The sequence below is a fragment of the Erpetoichthys calabaricus genome, chromosome 1 (genome assembly GCF_900747795.2).
Source record: "Erpetoichthys calabaricus chromosome 1, fErpCal1.3, whole genome shotgun sequence".
Lineage (NCBI taxonomy): Eukaryota > Metazoa > Chordata > Cladistia > Polypteriformes > Polypteridae > Erpetoichthys > Erpetoichthys calabaricus.
Window position 1 is genome coordinate 226,825,225 of NC_041394.2, and position 21,559 is coordinate 226,846,783.

General features: G+C 38.0%; 1 protein-coding gene across 1 annotated transcript in view; it reads right to left on the bottom strand.

The window, feature by feature from the left end:
• The window catches only part of tbc1d22a (TBC1 domain family, member 22a), a 328,538-nt gene that overhangs the window by 254,649 nt on the left and 52,330 nt on the right, over window positions 1-21,559 (bottom strand). The window contains 1 exon segment of the mRNA XM_051928637.1: window positions 1,705-1,775. Coding sequence (XP_051784597.1) covers window positions 1,705-1,775 — 71 coding nt within the window.

The window sequence follows — 21,559 nt, forward strand, 5'->3', positions numbered from 1 at the left end:
GCTTGCACTTTTATTATGTATGCATTACAACTTGCCTTTTAAGTTGCCTTGGACAGTGATGCCTGCCAAATAAATAATAATGATAGGAAAGTATCAGAAGTTTGACATTTCAAATTTCAATTAAATACTAATATTCAGTGAGTGTTATTAGGCTGACAATGTTTCTTCCACGTACAAATGCAAGCATAAAATTTCAAAACACCAAATTTCACATAGTGTTGGTGTGACAAACCTGACTTGAAAAATGTATTGTTACAAAAGCAGGTTTAAAGAGGTTGTGTAAATGAAAATATCCTGAATAATATGAGGGTGTACTCACACTGGCAATTCGTTCCATGCCCAAGCACGTTTTTCCGCATGTAACCAAGAAAAGTCTAGTTCGTTTGACTAGTGTGATTGCACAGTGCCGGGCCAGCCAGGCCATGCCCAGGCCCACTTGGAAGAGGTGGGCCTGAGAACAGTTCAGTTACATTCAGGAACAGTGTGATCACTAAACGTGCCCGAGCACAGAAAACAGACATGACATCAATGATGGGACAAGTCAGATAGTGGAATTTTCATTTCATTCAGTTTCTTTTGAGTTAAAAACTGGTTTTGATTCTCACCTTAAACATGAACGTGAATTGTAGCTGGCAAGAAAAGCTGTAAATTCCTCCCTTAACATCATTTGTCAATGCAAAAATTTTCTCATATGTGCAGTAAAATTAACAGCAAAACAATAAGGTGCATACTCAGTAAATCTGTACGTGGGTAGAGCATTATCCTACCCTACGTAACTCCAAAACAACCACAAAATAAGTAAAATTGTTTTGATATGCATGCTGTCACTCAGTGTTTGGATCTTGTTTTGGCATTACAGAAAGTTGCATGGTCATGACGAAAGCATGTCCGGGCCCAGAACGTTAAGTACTATATGAGTGCAGATCAGTGGGAGAGTAGGTAGGGGGAACTTTACAGAACAAGCATGTCTAGTGTGAGTACACACTTAGTTTTCACCAATTCATGTGACACTCATATCATAACTTTTGTTTTAAAATACCAGTGAAAAAAATTTAGTACATGCAAAATGTAAGGTACATAACACAGTTAATAATGATCATATCATTCTTTATATACAGTATGAAATCCCTGCTACCCCACATTCTTTGCCTTACATTAACTAACCAAGTGACAAATGAGAGTAAATGAGAGTAAATGAGGAAGTTTGTCTGTTAAAGCATGTGAGATGTGAATGCATTTATGCCTGTGTCTATGTATGCATGTTGGGGGGTGTCTTTGTTATGGCAGAACAGAAAGCTATTTAGGGAGAAAAAATGTGGATCTGATTTGATTAGGTAAGCATCTCAAAACCTTTCATAAGTTTGCGTGAATCATTACATACTCTATCTCGATTTTAATCCCAAATTGACATTTAGTCACCTTAAATGCTTTTCTCAGCTTGTAACTGCATTTTTGTACATTCCCCTATCCATATCTCCAAATGCATGACAAAGTACAAACACATATCTTGAACACTTAAAAAAGCATGTAATTAAAGTAAAAAAAAAAGATGTGCCAATTGCAATATTTAGTCCCAATAACAATATGATCAAGTGATTAATTTTTGATGTACGGAGGTTTTCTGTTAAAAAAAAAAAACTTTTAAAATGAAAATGGCCTACAATAACATTTAATAACAGGAAATAAGGAGAAAAAAAAACTTACTGAAAGAATCTTCCACGTTATTGCTCGAACTTGTCTTGGTATCCCCGACCAGCTTAGCTTCCGCAACTCTTCTAGTAAAAGAAAATATATCCTTGTGAATTAAAAATATTTGAATAAACTTAAATGAATCTAAAAAATATAGAACTGGTTTTATTAATGGTTAATCCAAACTTGCTTTGAACAAAATACACATTCACACATCTATACTTGTCTATCTCTATACAGTATGTATGTATATTTATATTGTCACACACATGCGCATGGGAGGCAGCTAAAGGGCTTGAGTAAGGGCAGTTTCGAGGCATACCAGGATGTGGCAGGGTACACTGACTCTTTTTCTCCCTTTCCTGTAGACCATCCACGGGAGATTCCACCTTGCTCTCTTGATGTCACTTCCGGGACTGAGCCTACGGAAGGAGACCTTGCCGGCTCCAGCCCCTGTAATGTCACGCCTGGGCTCGAACCAATGGCTGAAGACCTTCATGAGCCCAACCCCTATGATCTCACTTCCTGTCTTCCCCTTTAAAAGCCTGCACCTTTTCCTTATTTCCTCAGTTCTGTTTTGGACTTGGTTTTGTGCACAGCAATGCTGTGTATTTATTTACACCACTTTGCAGCCAGGAAACCAATTATACGGGTCGCTGCCTCAAACCTTTTCATGACTCTAGAGTCGAGTTTCTGACAATATATATATATATACATACACACACACATATATACATACATGCATATATACATATAAATATACGTGTTGGCAGTATTGAGGTTTTTTTTTTTTGATTGATTGATTTGGTTGATTATCTAATTCAAGTTTTCTAGTTCATACCCATGTAACCCTGAGATACGAGTAAAATTTGCCACAACATTCAAACTTTATTTAGTTTATTTCTCATTTGTAAGCTATAACAAAACTGAAAGTTAAAATAATTTGTGGAAAGCTGCTCTATAGCCCACCTGCAACAGTGATGGACATTACAAAGAGTGAACATTTACAGTATATACCGCCATAGAGGTCTGGTCTTGAAACCCGAAAAATTGATCATAAAATCAGACCCTGACTTATACGCTTGTTCAAAAATACGACACTTAAATTTTTTTTTTTATATATATATCTTCTTGCTTTCTCCAATCTCGCAGCAGTTTCTCAGACACATCGAATTTTGTTGCAGCAGAGCAGTTACCAATTTCCTTCGCCACTTCAACAACTTTTAATTTAAAACCAGCTTCATATTTTCTTCTGATCGAACACTCCATCGTAGATAAAGGGTGCTCTTACGATAAAGGTGTATGAGGGTGTGAGATACAAAAAACACAAAACGGTGCAAACATTGCTTTGGAATAGTTTGGGTATTACCATATTAGGCACAATACATAGGGAAAAAAAGGCAGTGTGCTCCGTGGTTACTTTCTCAGGCAGGTGTTAGAATATCATAAAATCTTGGACCAATAGCGTGAGTTTTCCGCATTCAACTTATATGACCGACATAATAAAATACCGGAAATTCTACGGTAAAATTAAGGCCAGACTTATATGTAGGTATATACAGTAACTATTTCTTATTAGAAAATACCTTGTATTCAGTAATTGAACAGACCTTAGGAAAACTAAAAGTGAAGAATAATAGCATTTATTTCTATAGCACATTTTCCACAAATGATGTTGTTCAAAGTGCTTTATAAGAGGTCAAAGAAATAAATATACAGTAAGCAAAGGAAAAAATAAACTTAAAATTAGATAGGAATAACAAATAAATAGTACACAATAATAAGCAATGTACACATATATAAGATAGTTATATTAACAACAGAGAATTAGAATCCTTATATATAGACCCGGTTTTTAATTATCTGAATGCTTGTCTACTGATAAGGACAGGTAACCAGGGAGGACAGAAAAATTAAACAGCTGATTGTATCCTACCCAAAAATAAACATAAATTCACATAATCAGCAGCTCGCTGCAATCAACTCACCAGACCTTCAAATTAGTACTGCCATAAAAAAAATGAACCAATGCATCTAATCCTGCACTTACCCTGCATGAATTTCCAATCAGCACTTTTGAAGACACATAAAGTCACTCTTGATTTGCAACTTATTTCCTCACAAAAGCAAATAGATGGTCACATTTTTTTTATGAAAATGAAAAGGCTAATTAAATGCATTAAGCATGTATCACAGCATTTAACCAGATAATGCCACTTCTACCTTACCTGGTATTTAATTTATTTATTTTATATTATATTACTCAATTAGCTAAATAGTCAATGTTATGTCACAACTCTGCTTACTCAGGTGGTACCTGCTTACTCAGGTTTGTTCAAGTGAAATGTCCAAATGGGAAACATACATTTACCATCGAGTCCACTGCACATTAAAACAGCATTTAGTCCCATCCATCTCAACATTACTCATTTGCTGTGTGGAAGCAGTGTTCTCCCTAGCGTCTTTTAGCCTGGTGCTCTGCCCAGCTGTCATCTCGCATGACATTGTGAGATGACAGCCACAGATCTAATGATCTGCAGAGATGGCAAGGGACAAGCGGGCGGGCGGGCAAATATTTTAGAAGTAGGATTGCAAGTTGTGAGGTGCTAAAGCTAATAGCGGGGACGAGGCGGAGCGGAGTTCACAAGCAAAGAGTGTGGGGAGGTGGGCTTTCGAGAGGGGAGTGTACATGATAATAGTGGGTGCGGAGCAGTTTAATTACTGCTTCCTCAGTGCAAGAGGAAGTCCGTTTAAGAAGCGCGTAGTGATTAACAACTCAGTCGGGGAACACTTAACACAAAGCATTTAATGCACTACACTACCTTATGATGGAGTTTGAGAAAATCTAGTAACTTAAACATTGATTTTAAGATGGTTTGGTTTATGAAATTCTACTTTAATGACAAAATAAACTATGAGAATAAAGTCAAAATGTCAACTTTAATCTCGACATAAACGGCGAGAATAAAGTGGAAATGTCGAGAATAAAGTCAACATGACGACTTTATTCTCAACATAGTTTTTTTTTCTTCACTGTGCCCATATTTTTTTTCTTCACCGTGGCCCTAATACGCTTCCGTAGTTTTGTTAAAGTGATCCATTTGTCATTCCTTTTTTGTTCATATCTTGCCCTGCCGTAGTGCAAGTGTTTTTTACCCACTCAAAAGTCTTATTTATAGCTACTTTTAATTTTTTCCAAACATTTTACCAACATGAGCAAAAAAAACACTGTTCAATTATTTCAGAAGAGACGCCAGAAGGTGCAGTGTCAACTCCTCCTGTGGCAATTTCAGATCCAAAAGCAGAGCAGCGATGCAGGGGAAAAATCTTGACTTGAAAATAATAAAATTAAGTAGTGAAAATGACCTCAAAATAAAATAACATGCCCTTAAACAACTGAAGTATGGTCAATTACTTCCTCACTCTTTCATGATTGTAAAAAAAAATTCTTCAGCAATTCTAAACAGTCTTGTAGACCATTTCGGTCTTTACAATAGCTTTTTCACAAAAATTAGATTTATTGCAAGTGGAGGAACTTGCTCTACAATAAATGTATCATTAAATGCTACATAATTTGGTTGCATACACAGTCTGGCATATGGTTGAGCAATGTATAAAATTGTCAGATCGATCAATTGTCTCCTTACTTTAGTGTCACATTACCACACACATTAGAGTCTCTGATTTACCAACTACCTGCCAACCTTCCAACCTAGTTATGCTCACCCTTTTTTGTGACAACCAATAGTGTGCTGCCTGATGGAGCAGTTTCTATAAGAAAGATTAATAGGTATGGCATATTCAGCCACAATCTCTGCCATTTTTTTTCCTTTTATTGATTCTGTTGTGGTAGGTAGAAAACAAAAGACATCAGGCAGCCAACCTTCTCTTCTGTTTGAGAGCTCCAAAACAAAGGAAACGCGTTTCTTATTCCTCATTGCTGCATTGCTACTTCTGGATGGCTATTCATTGGTTGTCAGCTCTCATACACAAAAGCCCACCTCTATGACTAAAGCATACATTTTTCTGTTGGAGTGGGTCATGGACTAGTTGGGCTAAATAATTATGCTGGTCAAAATATTTGACTGACTTCAAGGGACCATGTCGCCGACTGCTTCAGACTCACTAAAATTATGTAAATAAAGGCTATAACTACAAAACGCAGGAAAAGTTGCATAATGCGATGCAACCTTTAATAATCACTGATGGATGATATTATGATGGAGGATGTGTAGGGGAATTGCCATTTTAACTGAGTAAGCCAACATGTGTGTCGTGCAACTCCTGCAATTTTCAATTCAGCCACAGGGTCTACTCATTGTCGACTGCAATACTGTACATTGTGACAATGTATAAAATATCTGATTTAATATAGAAAAATAAGAAACAAAGATGTGCGAAAGGTTAACTAAAAAATAAAAAATAAATCAGCCTCACCTATTCAAAGCACATAGAAACTCTCCCTAGTTTAATGAAAATACTTGAGCTCTTAAGAGTGTCAAAAACTGGAGAGCAGATGGAGAACAACAAAGCTACATGCCTTTCAAATTGCAAGGACACACAGTGTTAAAAAATATTAAAAAGCTCTCTTTAAAGCTCGCTCAGAATACTATTCTACAATAATAGATAACAATAATAAAAATGCTTGGGTACTGTTTAGAACAGTGGCTAAATTAACAAATGGGAATTCAGATCTACAGTGCAAAATACCAACAGATATTAGCAGTACAGACTTTATGAACTTCTTCAATGAGAAAATTAAAAATATAAGATCCCAGATCTCAGCATCACAGTACAAACTGCATACTAGCTTAGCAGACCCTGCCTCACAATGCATTCAGCACTTTAGTAATTTTAATCCTGTAACTGAGCAGGAAGTCTTAACTTTAATTTCTAAAATGAAGCCCACTACTTGTTCCCTAGATCCAGTGCCAACAAAACTAGTAAAAAGTGCAATGGATGTTCTTGCAGTGCCTATTCGAAATATTATCAATAGTTCATTTTTGCATGGCACAGTACCTGATGCACTAAAAGTGTCAGTCATTAAACCATTACTTAAAAAGTCAGACCTAGACCCACACATAATAATTATAGACCTTTTTCAAATTTACCCTTTCTCTCTGAAATACTAGAAAAAGTAAGTCGCCAATCAGCTTTAGTCACTTCTTACACATTACTATTTATTTCAGAAATTCCAGTCTGGTTTCCGCACTGGTCATAGTACAGAAACGTCACTAACGCGGGTTGTGAACAACATTCTGATATCCTCTGATGAAGGAAACTCCACTGTAATTATGTTGTTAGACTTAAGCGCAGCATTTGACACCATTGACAATTCTATTTTACTGCACTGGCTAGAAAATGATGTTGGGCTTACAGGCACTGTGCTCACTTGGTTTAGTTCTTGCTTATCAAATCAATTCCAATATGTACAGAAATGTGCTGACAGTACTCCACCATTATACACAGAAGTGAGAAATGGTGTCCCGCAGGGCTCAGTACTGGGACCTTTACTGTTTTCAATTTACATGCTTCCACTTGGATCTATCATTAGTAAACAATGTTAATTTTCACTCGTATGCAGATGACACCTAGTTATACCTTTCATTTAGATCAAATGAAATTTCTCCAATGTTGTCTTTAATTAGTTGTGTTAGTGAATTAACAGGAGTGGATGGATGAGAACTACTTGTCTTTAAACACCGATAAAACAGATGTTAATTGTTGGAGGGAATGACACTGATCACAAAATTTTTGTCAATCACAAAAAAATCATTTAACTCAGTTGCAATCACCATTAATTTTACTGAATCAGCCCACAATCTAGGAGTCATCTTTGACTCAAGCATGTCATTTAAAGCACACATTACAAAGTTGTCCAAATCATGTTTCTTTCATCTTAAAAATGTTGGGAAATTAAGGTGCTTTCTAAATAAACAGGATTCTTGAGAAATTAATTCATGCATTTATTTCTAGTAGGATTGACTACTGCAATGCGCATTTCCTGTGTGACACACACACACACACACAGAGGCAGCACGAGAGAGAGAGCCGCGCGCACACACAGGCAGCGCCAGAGAGAGCCGCGCACAGACACAAGCAGCGCCAGAGAGAGATAGAGGTACACACACAGGCAGCGCCAGAGAGAGAGAGCCGCACACACACACACAGGCAGCGCCAGAGAGAGAGAGCCGCGCACACACACAGGCAGCGCCAGAGAGAGATAGAGGTACACACACAGGCAGCGCCAGAGAGAGAGAGCCGCGCACAAACACAGGCAGCGCCGGAGAGAGAGAGAGCCGCGCACACACACAGGCAGCGCCAGAGAGAGAGAGACCCGCGCACACACACAGGCAGCGCGAGAGAGAGAGAGCCACGCACACACAGGCAGCGCGAGAGAGAGACAGAGGCACACACGCAGGCAGCGCGAGAGAGAGAGACGTGCACACACACAGGCAGCGCGAGAGAGAGAGAGTGCTGGACTCATAAGGTAGGAAAGGCAGTTAAAGAATGCACTGGGCTTGATTTTGTTTTCACTTCTGTTTACAGCGATCGGTTCGTAGTGTACATTTTTGAAATGTTACTTTTCTTGGTGGTTTATTAAATTACGGATTTTTTCAAATGTTCATTTTTTGTTGCTATAGCGCAAAGTATTGCAGAGTTAGTTTTCTCTGTTGTTCAAGGTTTTCTCAGTGTTATTCAATGTTTTTACATTTAGTTTACTATTACGCAGTGCATTCTATGGTTTCATTAACTATATTTTTGCTTAAAAACTTACAAAAATATATATTTACATACAGTTCGTATGGTCTGGAACGGATTAATTGTATTTCCATACAATCCTATGGGAGAAATTGCTTCGGTTCACGACCAAATCGGTTTACGACCAGAGTTTTGGAACGAATTATGGTTGTGAACTGAGGTTCCACTGCATTCTTTTCGGTTATGATGCACGACCGCGTCCACCATCGCAAGCTGTTTTACACGCCATGGTCTTAGAGTTGGTGGGCGGGTCTCCGTGAGTTGCTCTTGCGAGCGGGCACATGACCAGGCGGTATGCATGCTTCGAGAACGAGGGTGGATGCGGCAGGACCATCTAAGAAGAGGCATGTTTGTCGCGGATGTGAATCGCTGTATGCGGCGTGTAAAACAGTTTGCGAGGGTATCCCATGGTCTTAGAGTTGGTGGGCAGGTCTCTGTTAGTTGCTCTTGCGAGCGGGCACTTGACCAGGCAGTGTGTATGCTTCGAGAGCAAGGGTGGACGCAACAGCACCATCTAAGAAGAATCATATTTGTCACGGATGTGAATCGCTGTATGCAGCGTGTAAAACAGTTTGCGAGGGGTATCCCATGGTCTTAGCAGTGTCTATGCTTCATTGTGAATCGCTGTATGCAGCGTGCAAAACACTGTATTGTATGTTGCCCTCTCCAGAGTAACATCTTTTCATTCACCTACAGTTGTATCCTCAAAACCAATCCCATTTGCACAACTGTGTCTTTCAGGAAGTGTTCACCCATCAATACATAATTATGCAGCGTGGGTTGGCTAGTATATTAAAATTGTGTTAAAACTGAAAATACCATCCTCAACTGTTCATCATCAACAACTTGATAATTATACTCTACATAAGTGTTTTTCAACTGATACACTGTGGAAATAATAATGTAGTTCCCCTGGGTCTAGACCTGAGAGAAACATGCTCTTCAGGTGGTTGAGACCTGTCTGAGGAGGATGGGACAACCTGGAGAAGCTAACATAAATGTAGCTCTGCAATCGCTGTTTTTCAGAGTACACTGTAGCAGCCAGGAGACATGCTGGGGATCCTGTTGCCAGAGTGTGTGTTCACCAGAGACTCACAGAACCAAGGGACAGTGGGCATAAGAGTGCTCACTAAGCGCTGTGTCTGTGAGCTTCCATCTCTAAACTGATATTGACGACGTCTCCCATAGTCAAGACATTTCAGACAATTTAAAACGTGTATGACATTTAATGTTTATGTAGTTGGTAGAATTGTGGTGTGCCTTGGAATTTTATGGGTTACAAAAGGTATGCCACCACAGGAAAAAAGGTTGGAAAACACTGCTGTACACCATAGCTTCTGGCACCCAAAATTTTTTCCGTAATAGCTGTCTCGCCTAAGAACTGGCACTATGCATTACTTGAATAGTTATGTTGCATATTTTGCATAACTTACCAATGATACTGCAAACTGGAATAATGGGTAGAGATAATCATTATACTTTTATTTTGTAGAATTATGTCATTATATTAGGGCAGTTAGCACTGCAAGCTACCTGACAGAATGGCAAGTTTTAAGTATAGAAGTACTGGAGACTTATTTTGGGACTTAGTAGAACTCAATGATTACTTACTTAGCACTTTTTGACATTGATTCAATGTTCTTACAAAAATGTGAAATTGGAAAAAAAAAGTGCAATTTTTATCTTCATGACTTCTCTGTAGCATTTACCGACCCTCAACCCTCCCCAAAACCCCTTTCCCTCCCACTATCCTGCATCTATCAGGGCTATCAGATAAAAACACTATTAACAGACACTTAGACATGATCTCGGCATATGCAGGCAGACAATGAAGAACATCCAAATAATAAGGATTTTAAGACCAACACCCTTTGAACCCCACCTTACTAATCCACCTATCCTGCCATCCTCATTTGCTATATATTGCCTTTGATTCCTGTATGTATAATCATTTTCCTCTGATGATGAAACCTTATAGTTTCTGAAAGGTCATGATTAAAAGACTATTTTAAAAAACGCGATTCATTTCCTCCCTTTGTGGATTTCTACCTATAAACATGCAAACCATATCACACAGCCTTACTTTATTGGATAGATGGATAGATATTTACAGTATAAATACAAACTCAACTCATTTACACATCAACAAAAAAGCTATTTCCCGTTTAGCAAACAATCTGAAATTTAGCATCTAGGCCAGTAGGCAGCAGCTGAGAAAGGCCATTTTGATATATCAATATTTACAGGTAAACCAAAAAAATATACAAAAAAATACAAATAAACAACCCAAAATTACAGAAGTGGTTTGACTGATTTAAGTGAGCTTTGTCAACGATATAGAAAAAAAGAATTAGCAGATTATTGTTTTGTCATTTCTCAAGTTTTTTTGATAATAATGCTATACCAAATGGGTTATTATTCTTAAGTAAGGCATACTTTTATTATTATTTATTTTTTTGCTAAGCACTGAGAATTGATCACGGACAGAAAAATGGGGCTGCCATGTTGCGCAACTGAAATCCTAAACAGAACTTCAGCGAACATCAAAGAAGATGTGTTTGACAAGATGCATCCCTAGGTAAACACAGTACTCCCTAATTTGTTTGCTTCTTCTTGCTAACCACAATACAGTATGAAATGCATACAAATTCAATGGGGTTTACATGTGACCCTCCCAAGATTGAAGTATATATACTTTACATAAGTGAGGTTGACAAACAACGGAATTGGTGATGAGGGCCCTTAGTGAAATTTGTTTGATACTGCAGAGAACTGAGGTGCCCACTTGGAGGTTCAACCACAAAGTGCCTTAATTATAGCATAGGTACTGATTATGGGGGGGGGGGGGGGGGGGTTGGCGGGGAACATAGGGGTAGCTGCCTTACCATGGCAAATTGTTTCTAGAATTATTTGCTTCAATGTTGTGGAAAGCTAATTTTCTCACTGTTACATAAGCACTGAAATCTCACAGCACTATTTCCCCTGTGCTACTTTATGTCCTGATAATCACTTAAAGCAGCTGCAACCTGACATCAGGGTTAAGTCTCAAAATTAATTAGGATCACAGTTAAATATCCTTTCTTTCTCTTAAAAAGACTTATTAGTCATTTTCACATGTGCACAATTAAGTAGTACTGCATGTGTAGAAGCAGCCCATGTGCTCTACCAAAAACTTATCATGCACATGGTGTAACTCAAAGTGCTTTCACTGTATGCATTTTATTATAAACATCCTCAAACCTAATTAGGGAATTGGACCCTATTCCAGGAGCAGTGAGCATATGGAAGGAACCAGACCTGGATAAGGCATGAGTCCATTACAGTACCTACTCCCTCACACGCAGTGACATTCTATAATCATCAATACCTCAATCATCAATTTACTTCATTAAAATCTATCAAATTCAAAAAATAAACGTAAAATACAAAAGGTAAGATTCAGTTTCAAAACTATCAGAATATTTAAGACATAGATCTGGAGAAGAGAATACCTTTATATAGCTCTACTATAACAGGATATTTAGTTATGCTTAGTGGAAAACAAATGTTAAAATTAGAGAACAAGTATTTTTGTTCCACAAAAAGTATGATCAATTCAGTAAGGAAATATCAAGACTCCCATGCAAAGGCACCTGTCCCACAGATGACTTTCAATAGTTTTGTCAGTGCTTTTTATTTTGTTTTTATTTCAGTGGTTAAGAATACAGAATATTCTATGTCAGTCTATAATCCAACTAGCATTATAAAATCATTGCCGATTATTAATGATAAATGTAAGCTTCGTAATACATTAGGCTCCAAACCTGCATGAGCTAATAGTCTGCATTCTGAAACTGTTAAATGCCATGTCACATTAGATGACTTTGCTAGCAATTTTCAATCACAGTTGCATAATCTTAGCAAGTCAGAGTGTGCTCCCTTAACTGCCAGTCACTCAGTCTGGCATACCTAGAGACTCGCTCCAACTGGAAGTCACGTACTGTGACATCAGCTTTCAAAGGAATGCACTGTGCAAATACTTTTAAAGTCTGCACTGAACCACCTATTCCATGATGGTACTGAACTAAAGTATAAAGATGACAAGTGTTAAAAGGATATTTCCACAAAACATCTGAAATTCACTATATCTTGCTCTTATTTTCTATTTGTATTTGTTATTCTATTAATTTACATTTATTCATCTTAATGTACTGTGCACACTCAAATGTATTGTTTAATTCATCTGAAACCTTAACCACAGTAACTTAGTACATTCAAGACATTATGTTAAGACCGACAACTTGGTAAGTGTTTTGTATTATAACCTTTTATAATTTATTAAGATTTTTTAAACCAAAAAGTAAAAGGATAAAAATTTTGAAAACATCTTTGCTAACTATAGAGACAAAATACATTAATTACGTCTCTGCTGAAAGTAGCTCTAAAGGCCTTGTTGTTCATATTTAAACATTTGTTATGATAGCTTAATTAACAAACTAATGCAATGAAGACAGATTCTAATCAAAATTTCACTAGCACTGCTTGAGTTCTAATTATTCAGTAAGTAGGCTCAATATCATTGATTTTGCACCTCAGAATTTCCATTTAATTAGACAAAAGAGCACAGCAAATTCTCCACAAATACTTATCACAGGCTGTTGTAGATGTGGATTATAGAAAACGTGTTAATGAATGCAGTGCTTAATGACAATGATTCAATTAAAAGACCCAAATTCATTATTATCCCTTATTTTTGTACATTACATAAAATGTGCATGTAATAAAAAATAGCACAGGCTGGCTAATAAAGTTATTTTTGTTCACACAATATTACAAAAAAGATAAACAGCGCTGTGAAAGTACTGTGAAGGTACACATGTTGTAAATGTAGGAAGGACAGTCCTCACGTGTGTGTGAACTGTTAACATTTGAATATGATGATTGCATATAGCGCTTAACTGACCTCTCTGTACTATTCTTTCCTCTGCATGTCCTGGAGTACAAAAGAAACAGCACTGTGCACCCAAAAGTGGACACTGGCAAGATCGGGAAAAAAAACCACACGAAACACGCAGTCAGTGATTACAAGCGCAAGATGTTATGCAAATGAATATGAATAATGTTGCATCCGTGCCACAATGTTTTCCGAAATGTACTATACTGGTCATAAAATGAATAATTCCAAATATCATATATACCTATGTCTCTGTTTTCTTTTTTTTTTTGTCAGTGCGTCTTTGATATCATAGACCATGAGGTGCATACTAATTCAGCGTGAGCAGGAACACTCAATAAAACTGAATAAAAAAAAAATCAAGTGACGGTGAGATACGAAGAAGGCAGATTCACCAGCATTTGTGTGTCAGCTTTTATCCCTCCAGTTCCATTGCCTCAAAACACCACTCATATCTACAGTTATTCCCAGTTTCAAATAAAAACTATCAGCGTCAGATCCCTGGGTGGGAGGGGGGTGGTATCAGTATGTATCATGACCGTGACTGAGAGAATAAAAGTGAAAATAAAACGGTAACTTTCACAAGTACTATAAATTTACACCGTCTGTTACAGATGCAAACCAAATGTATGTGTGTACTGTATAATATTAACAATAAGAGCAGCTCACTACTGAAAACGGCAAATATAGGAGGCAGTTGGGATCAAACCGGGGATTCTTGATCAGAAGTCAGCAAATCTTACCGCTACGCCACGGAAGCTGTTGCCATACCCTTGAACCTTTTGTGAAAGTGTTTATTTGATCTTTGGACTTCAGGCTTCACACATTATATAGTCTATGCCAACATTTTGTCATTTACTACTAAAATATGAAAAAGGTTTCTGTTTTAACAATGTGTTTACACAGATTATTGTAGAAATGAAACACACATAAAATGCATGTGTTCCAAATAACGATCTATTATTTCCATTCTATAACTCCCAGATAATCAATCAAGGCATGAGCTGGGAGAACTTTGTGCACGTTCTGCGGCTGTTGGGGGAAAGAATAGCAGGCTGCTTGCTGCTTGTCTTTATCGGCACATTTACAGAACAAAAGACGCTGATGTTGAGGTGCGAACAAATTTAAGGTGGGCCGGATCTACAAGTTTTTTCGCAGGCTCTAGTAATTCTAGTGTTAAGAGATGCTTATTCTTTCAATTAAGTCAGTCTTCAGCAGTGCATTCAAAGCTTCATTTTGACTGTTTTTTACTTTGACATGTATGTGTCTCATATGCTATGCCAACTTGAAAATTAATACATTGGCATTGTTTTCCTATTGCCTTCTTTTCAATTTGCCTTTGAGAAAGACATTCAAATTCAGGTTCTACTTGCTCAAGTAGTATTTTGTTAAAAGTTCAAGATTAAGATCACACATAAAAAAACCTTACACTATTCCATTCCATCTGAACTAGCGTGGTTCTGAGAAGTCACCTGTTGCATGGCTGCACTTGGGTCATAATCTGGGATCCTGAGACAGTTTGTCATGTGGTATGCATGGTATTTTTCTTCTCTTAAGTTTAAACTGTCAATGTCAATTTATTTATATAGCACATTTAAAACAAACATAGTAATGCTGTGGCCAAAGTGCTTTACAAATATAGAACAAATTAACATAAAACATAAATAGAAATAAAATATATGAACATAAAATATATGACAAATAGAAGTAATGTTATATACATAAAAAACAGAAGTAATGTAATATAATCACAAAGAGGAAGCCATCAGTATTACTGAAGGTCACTGAATGCAAGTGAACAGAAATGAGTCTTTAATCTTGTTTTAAACAGTTCAATTGTAGACGACTCCTTTATATGATGAGGTAAAGAGTTCCACAGGCGAGGTGCAACAGCTGCAAAAGACCTGTCCCCCTTGGTTTTATACTTGGTACGAGGGACAACCAGAGACAGCTGACCAGAAGATCTAAGCACTCTAGATGGCTGATGTAAAACACACAGTTCAGATAAATAGGCAGGAGCAAGCCCATGTAAAGATTTAAAAACTAGCAGCAAGATTTTAAAATCAATTCGAAAACTGACAGGCAGCCAGTGTAAAAAAGCTAAAATAGGAGAGACAGAGTCATACTTTCTTGCCCCAACCAGAAAGCGAGCGGCAGCATTTTGGACCAACTGTAACTTGTGTATCAAGGATTTGTTAATCCCAGAATACAGTGAGTTGCAGTAATCGAGGCGACAAAAAATAAACGCATGAGTAGCTATCTCAAGATCCCTAGAAGATAAAAAAGGCTTTATCTTACCTAATAGACGAAGTTGGAAAAAGCAACTCTTGACTACCGAATTTACTTGTTTCTCAAAAGACAGGTTACTATCAAAGGTAACACCAAGATTGCGGACTTGAGGTTTGGAAAAGACAGAGAAATAGCCGAGAAGACCAAGACCAATTTGGGCTTTAGCTGATGGACCCACTATAAGCACCTCCGTTTTATTTTGATTTAGATCAAGAAAATTATTAGTCATCCAGGATCTTAATTCAGTCAGACAGTTGTGGAGTTGATTTGTTGTAGAGTTGCAGACAGGAATATAAACCTGAGTATCATCAGCATAGCAGTGAAAAGAAATGTTAAATTTCCTAAAAATTGCTCCAATAGGGTGAAGGTATATAAAGAATAAAATAGGACCCAAAATGGATCCCTGAGCAACACCATATTTAAGAGGAGCAGTAGATGAAGAAGAGGAATTAAAAGTCACTGAAAAGTGTCTACCAGTTAAATATGACCTGAACCAGTTAACAGCAGCCCCTTTAAGCCCAACAAGATGTTCAAGCCGCATCAGCAATATTTCATGGTCAATAGTGTCAAAGGCAGCAGACAGGTCAAGGAGGAGAAGGACTGCCGCATCACCTGAGTCAGTAATAAGAGAGATGTCGTTGAACACTTTCAGGAGTGCCGTTTCAACACTATGATAACGCCTAAAGCCAGATTGGTAGATCTCAAATAAATTATTGGAGTTATGGTGATCAACCAATTGATTATAAATAATTCTTTCTAGAATTTTAGCCAGAAATGGCAGTTGGGAAATTGGATGAAAATTAGCTAAAACTCCAGGGTCTAATTCTGCCTTTTTAAGACAGGGACGGACTGCAGCATGTTTAAAAAATGAGGGCACAACCCCCGAACTAATAGAATCATTGATGATGGCTAATAAGGGTGGGCCCAACACATCAAAGGCTTCCACTAAGTGACATGGTGGTACAATATCCAGAGGACTGGGGGCTGGTTTAAAGGTGTCAATAGTTCTTTTTAGCTGTGAAAGTGAGACTAGATCAAAGGATTCTAAGACAATGTCATGATTAACAGTAGAAAGTTCGTAGCCCGTTTGAACAATGCCACGGCGGATAGTATCGATTTTGCTGACAAAGAATGATAGAAACTGGTCACATGAATGAACAATGCTATTTGATCCCATCGCAGAGTGGGGGTGAATGGCCGCATTAATTGAATTAAATAAGACCCTAGGATTCTTTGAATGACGGGATACTAAATCGGCAAAGAAATTTTGTTTCATTATCTTAACTTCAGCCTGGAAATTGAAAAGAGAAGTCCTAAAAATCTGTTTAGAGACCATCAGTCCATCCTTTTTCCAAAACCGTTCAGCAGTTCGACAGGCACGGCGCAGTGATCATGTATTTTCATTTAGCCAGGGACCAGGTTTACCCTTATTACTGCGTATCTTGGGCGGAGCAATTGAGTCTAGAATCGTTTTTCAGGAAGAATTAAATTTTACGACAGAATCATCAATACCATTATTTTGGTCATGCACATAAAGACTAGAGAAAATGGTTTTAAAATCAGATATAATAGAAGAATTTAAAAAGCACGAGCAGCGTGGCGGACAGCTATTAGTAGGGACATCGACAGTAATATTCAGATCCATCATTATAGAAAAATGATCAGTAAAAGAAACATCACATAAATCAATATTATTCACTGAAATATCACGAGTAAGAACGAGATCGAGGGTGTGACCGAGAGAGTGGGTTGGTGTATTAATATGCTGTATAAAATCAAATGAGTTCAAAAGTGATAAAAAGTCGTTGACCAAAGATTTCGATTGACAACAAACGTGAATGTTGAAATCACCAACAATAAGAACTTTGTCACGAGAGAGGGTGATATCAGCCAAGAGATCAGAGAATTGAGAGATGAAAGTTTCATTAATTACAGGAGGTCTATAAACCACGGCAAACAGTAGAGAAGGGGAGCTGCCCACTTCAAAAACTTGAAGTTCAAAGCTGCTAAACGGACCCCTTGTAAGGCTCCGACACAAGAACATACTTTTAAAAATAGTGGCAATGCCCCCCCCCCACGACGAGTCAGGCAAGGAGAGTTTAAAAATGAATAACCTGGTGGAGTCAAGTCAGTAAAACAAGAAGAGTCACCATTTAAAATCCAAGTCTCAGTGATGAAGAAGAAATCCAGATTATTTGAGGTAATAAAGTCTTGCAGAATAAAAGTTTTATTAGACACTGATCTCATGTTCAAGAGAGCAGCCTTGATAGATGTAGAAGAGCTCGTTGCAGGATGAGCACGGGTGAGCGTGCGAAGATTAGCAGTGTTTACTACTCGATTGCAGGCCGAGGGAACTATGCCAGTATTTTTTTTTTATTCATTTCTGTTGATTCTACATTAAATATGCTATTCAGTGTGAAATTCTTGATTTATGCGCTAAATTTTATAATTACTTGTTTTAATATTAGATGTGATTAATTACATAAATTTATGATATTAGTAATTTTTTAATTGATTCTCAGACCTAATATATATAGATTTAAAATTGGACACAGCACTGTTTAAAACACAGTTAAAAAGTAAAGCTGAAGTCAAATTCGTTGTAAGAATGGAACTCTGAAGACCTTTTAGCACATGAAATGGAAAATGCTTGTTTTTCTCATGTTTCATTGATGACGACAGAAAACTCCATTCCTCGAAGTTATTGTGTGTGAATACAAGATGGCATCTTTAAAACATTTTATATTACATCTGCAGCAACATCACACTGACTGGATACAGATTTCTAATTCAGCTTTGAAAATTTCAAATAAAAATACTTATTTGGATATATTTGAAATTTAGATATGAATGCCCCAGACCTTCAATTCTACATAATTCAATAGAATTCATAATTCCATATAATTCACTTCATATTTTATTTGATAAAAGCAGTAGTTCCTTATTGACAAGAACACTGATTTGATGAATCAAAAAGAAAAAGCTTAAATCTTTTAAAAAAATATATTTCCTTTTTAAATCAAAGCAAGACAAGTAATAGATATATTAAAAAAAAAAAAAAGTAAGTTAAAATGCCCTGAGCACAGCAGTCAAAAATATTTAACATACAGTACATCCGGAAAGTATTCACAGCGCATCACTTTTTCCACATTTTGTTATGTTACAGCCTTATTCCAAAATGGATAAAATTCATTTTTTTCCTCAGAATTCTACACACAACACCCCATAATGACGTGAAAAAAGTTTACTTGAGGTTTTTGCAAATTTATTAAAAATAAAAAAAAAAACTGAAAAATCACATGTACATAAGTATTCACAGCCTTTGCTCAATACTTTGTCGATGCACCTTTGGCAGCAATTACAGCCTCAAGTTTTTTTGAATATGATGCCACAAGCTTGGAACACCTATCCTTGGCCGGTTTCGCCCATTCCTCTTTGCAGGACCTCTCAAGCTCCATCAGGTAGGATAGGAAGCGTCGGTGCACAGCCATTTTAAGATCTCTCCAGAGATGTTCAATTGGATTCAAGTCTGGGCTCTGGCTGGGCCACTCAAGGACATTCACAGAGTTGTCCTGAAGCCACTCCTTTGATATCTTGGCTGTGTGCTTAGGGTCGTTGTCCTGCTGAAAGATGAACCATCGCCCCAGTCTGAGGTCAACAGCGCTCTGGAGCAGGTTTTTATCCAGGATGTCTCTGTACATTGCTGCAGTCATCTTTCCCTTTATCCTGACTAGTCTCCCAGTTCCTGCCGCTGAAAAACATCCCCACAGCATGATGCTGCCACCACCATGCTTCACTGTAGGGATGGTATTGGCCTGGTGATGAGCGGTGCCTGGTTTCCTCCAAACGTGACACCTGGCATTCACACCAAAGAGTTCAATCTTTGTCTCATCAGACCAGAGAATTTTCTTTCTCATGGTCTGAGAGTCCTTCACGTGCCTTTTGGCAAACTCCAGGCAGGCTGCCATGTGCCTTTTACTAAGGAGTGGCTTCCGTCTGGTCACTCTACCATACAGGCCTGATTGGTGGATTGCTGCAGAGATGGTTGTCCTTCTGGAAGGTTCTCCTCTCTCCACAGAGGACCTCTGGAGCTCTGACAGAGTGACCATCAGGTTCTTGGTCACCTCCCTGAATAAGGCCCTTCTCCCCTGATCGCTCAGTTTAGATGGCCGGCTAGCTCTAGGAAGAGTCCCGGTGGTTTCGAACTTCTTCTACTTGAGGATGATGGAGGCCACTGTGCTCATTGGGACCTTCAAAGCAGCAGAAAGTTTTCTGTAACCTTCCCCAGATTTGTGCCTCGAGACAATCCTGTCTCGGAGGTCTACAGACAATTCCTTTGACTTCATGCTTGGTCTGTGCTCTGACATGAACTGTCAACTGTGGAACCTTATATAGACAGGTGTGTGCCTTTCCAAATCATGTCCAATCAACTGAATTTACCACAGGTGGACTCCAATTAAGCTGCAGAAACATCTCAAGGATGATCAGGGGAAACAGGATGCACCTGAGCTCAATTTTGAGCTTCACGGCAAAGGCTGTGAATACTTATGTACATGTGCTTTCTCAATTTTTTTATTTTTAATAAATTTTCAAAAATCTCAAGTAAACTTTTTTCACGTTGTCATTATGGGGTGTTGTGTGTAGAATTCTGAGGAAAAAAATGAATTTAATCCATTTTGGAAAAAGGCTGTAACATAACAAAATGTGGAAAAAGTGATGTGCTGTGAATACTTTCCGGATGCACTGTAGAACCCATGAAGCCTATGAAAAAACTTGTAATCCTGGCCCACATAAAATCCCTTTGCCCCTCTCCATTAACCATCTTTTGTTTTGTAACTGTGTTGATCAGGACAAGCGGCCTGCATGGATATGACCTCTTGGGTGGCGCAGCAGTAAGAACTCATAATCAAGAGGTCGTGGGATCGAATCTGGGTGCCATCCAGAATTACCACTTTGAATAGGTGCTGCTCTTATTGTTACTATTGTACAATAAAAACATACATTTGATTTGAGTCTGTAATATCTGGTGTAAATTTAAAGTGGAAGCTCCTGTCACACCCTACACAACTGTGTTTGATCTTACTCAAGAAAAGATCCCAGTCGCCCCACAGGAGAAAAACTTTCCAAGGCTAAGGTCATAAAGCTTATTAAACTGTTTCTGGACAAAGGCAGAACCATAACAGCAGTTGTGTGGAGCTTCCACCTGCAGGTAAAGTCACTTCAGTACACATGTACTTTGTGAGCATGCAGTCTAATTGTGACTTTATGCTGCAGGAAGATAAGTAAATAAATTGAGGTAAATAACATTCAATCTGGCTTTTATATAAGTAACATAAATGTTTTTATATAAAGACCATCACAAGACAATCACAAACAGGATTTTGCACGATACCTTGGCAAGCTCTGTAAGCCCTGCTGTTTCGAATAGGGACACGTGTCAGGCAGACTGACTAGAAAGACAATGCCCAATCTGTGGCTGCATCCAAATAGTGCCATCTTTCGCCTTTACGCCTGGTGCAGCTGCGTTTTTCTTATATGAGAGTGTATGTTTCTTGCAGGGAGGACCTCTGTTCTCTTTCTCCAATGCAGAACCCTCATCCTCATCTGAGTTCACCTCTGTTATAGCACGTTTTTGAAAATGGCAGATCTGGGCAAGCATGAATGTGACTGAGAGAATCTTCTTCTTCTTCTTTCGGCTGCTCCCGTTAGGGGTTGCCATAGTGGATCATCTTCTTCCATATTGTCCTGTCTTCTGCATCTTGCTCTGATACACCCACCACCTGCATGTCTTCTCTCACCACATCCATAAACCTCCTCTTCGGCCTTCCTCTTTTCCTCTTGCCTGGCAGCTCTATCATTAATATCCTTTTCCCAATATAACCAGCA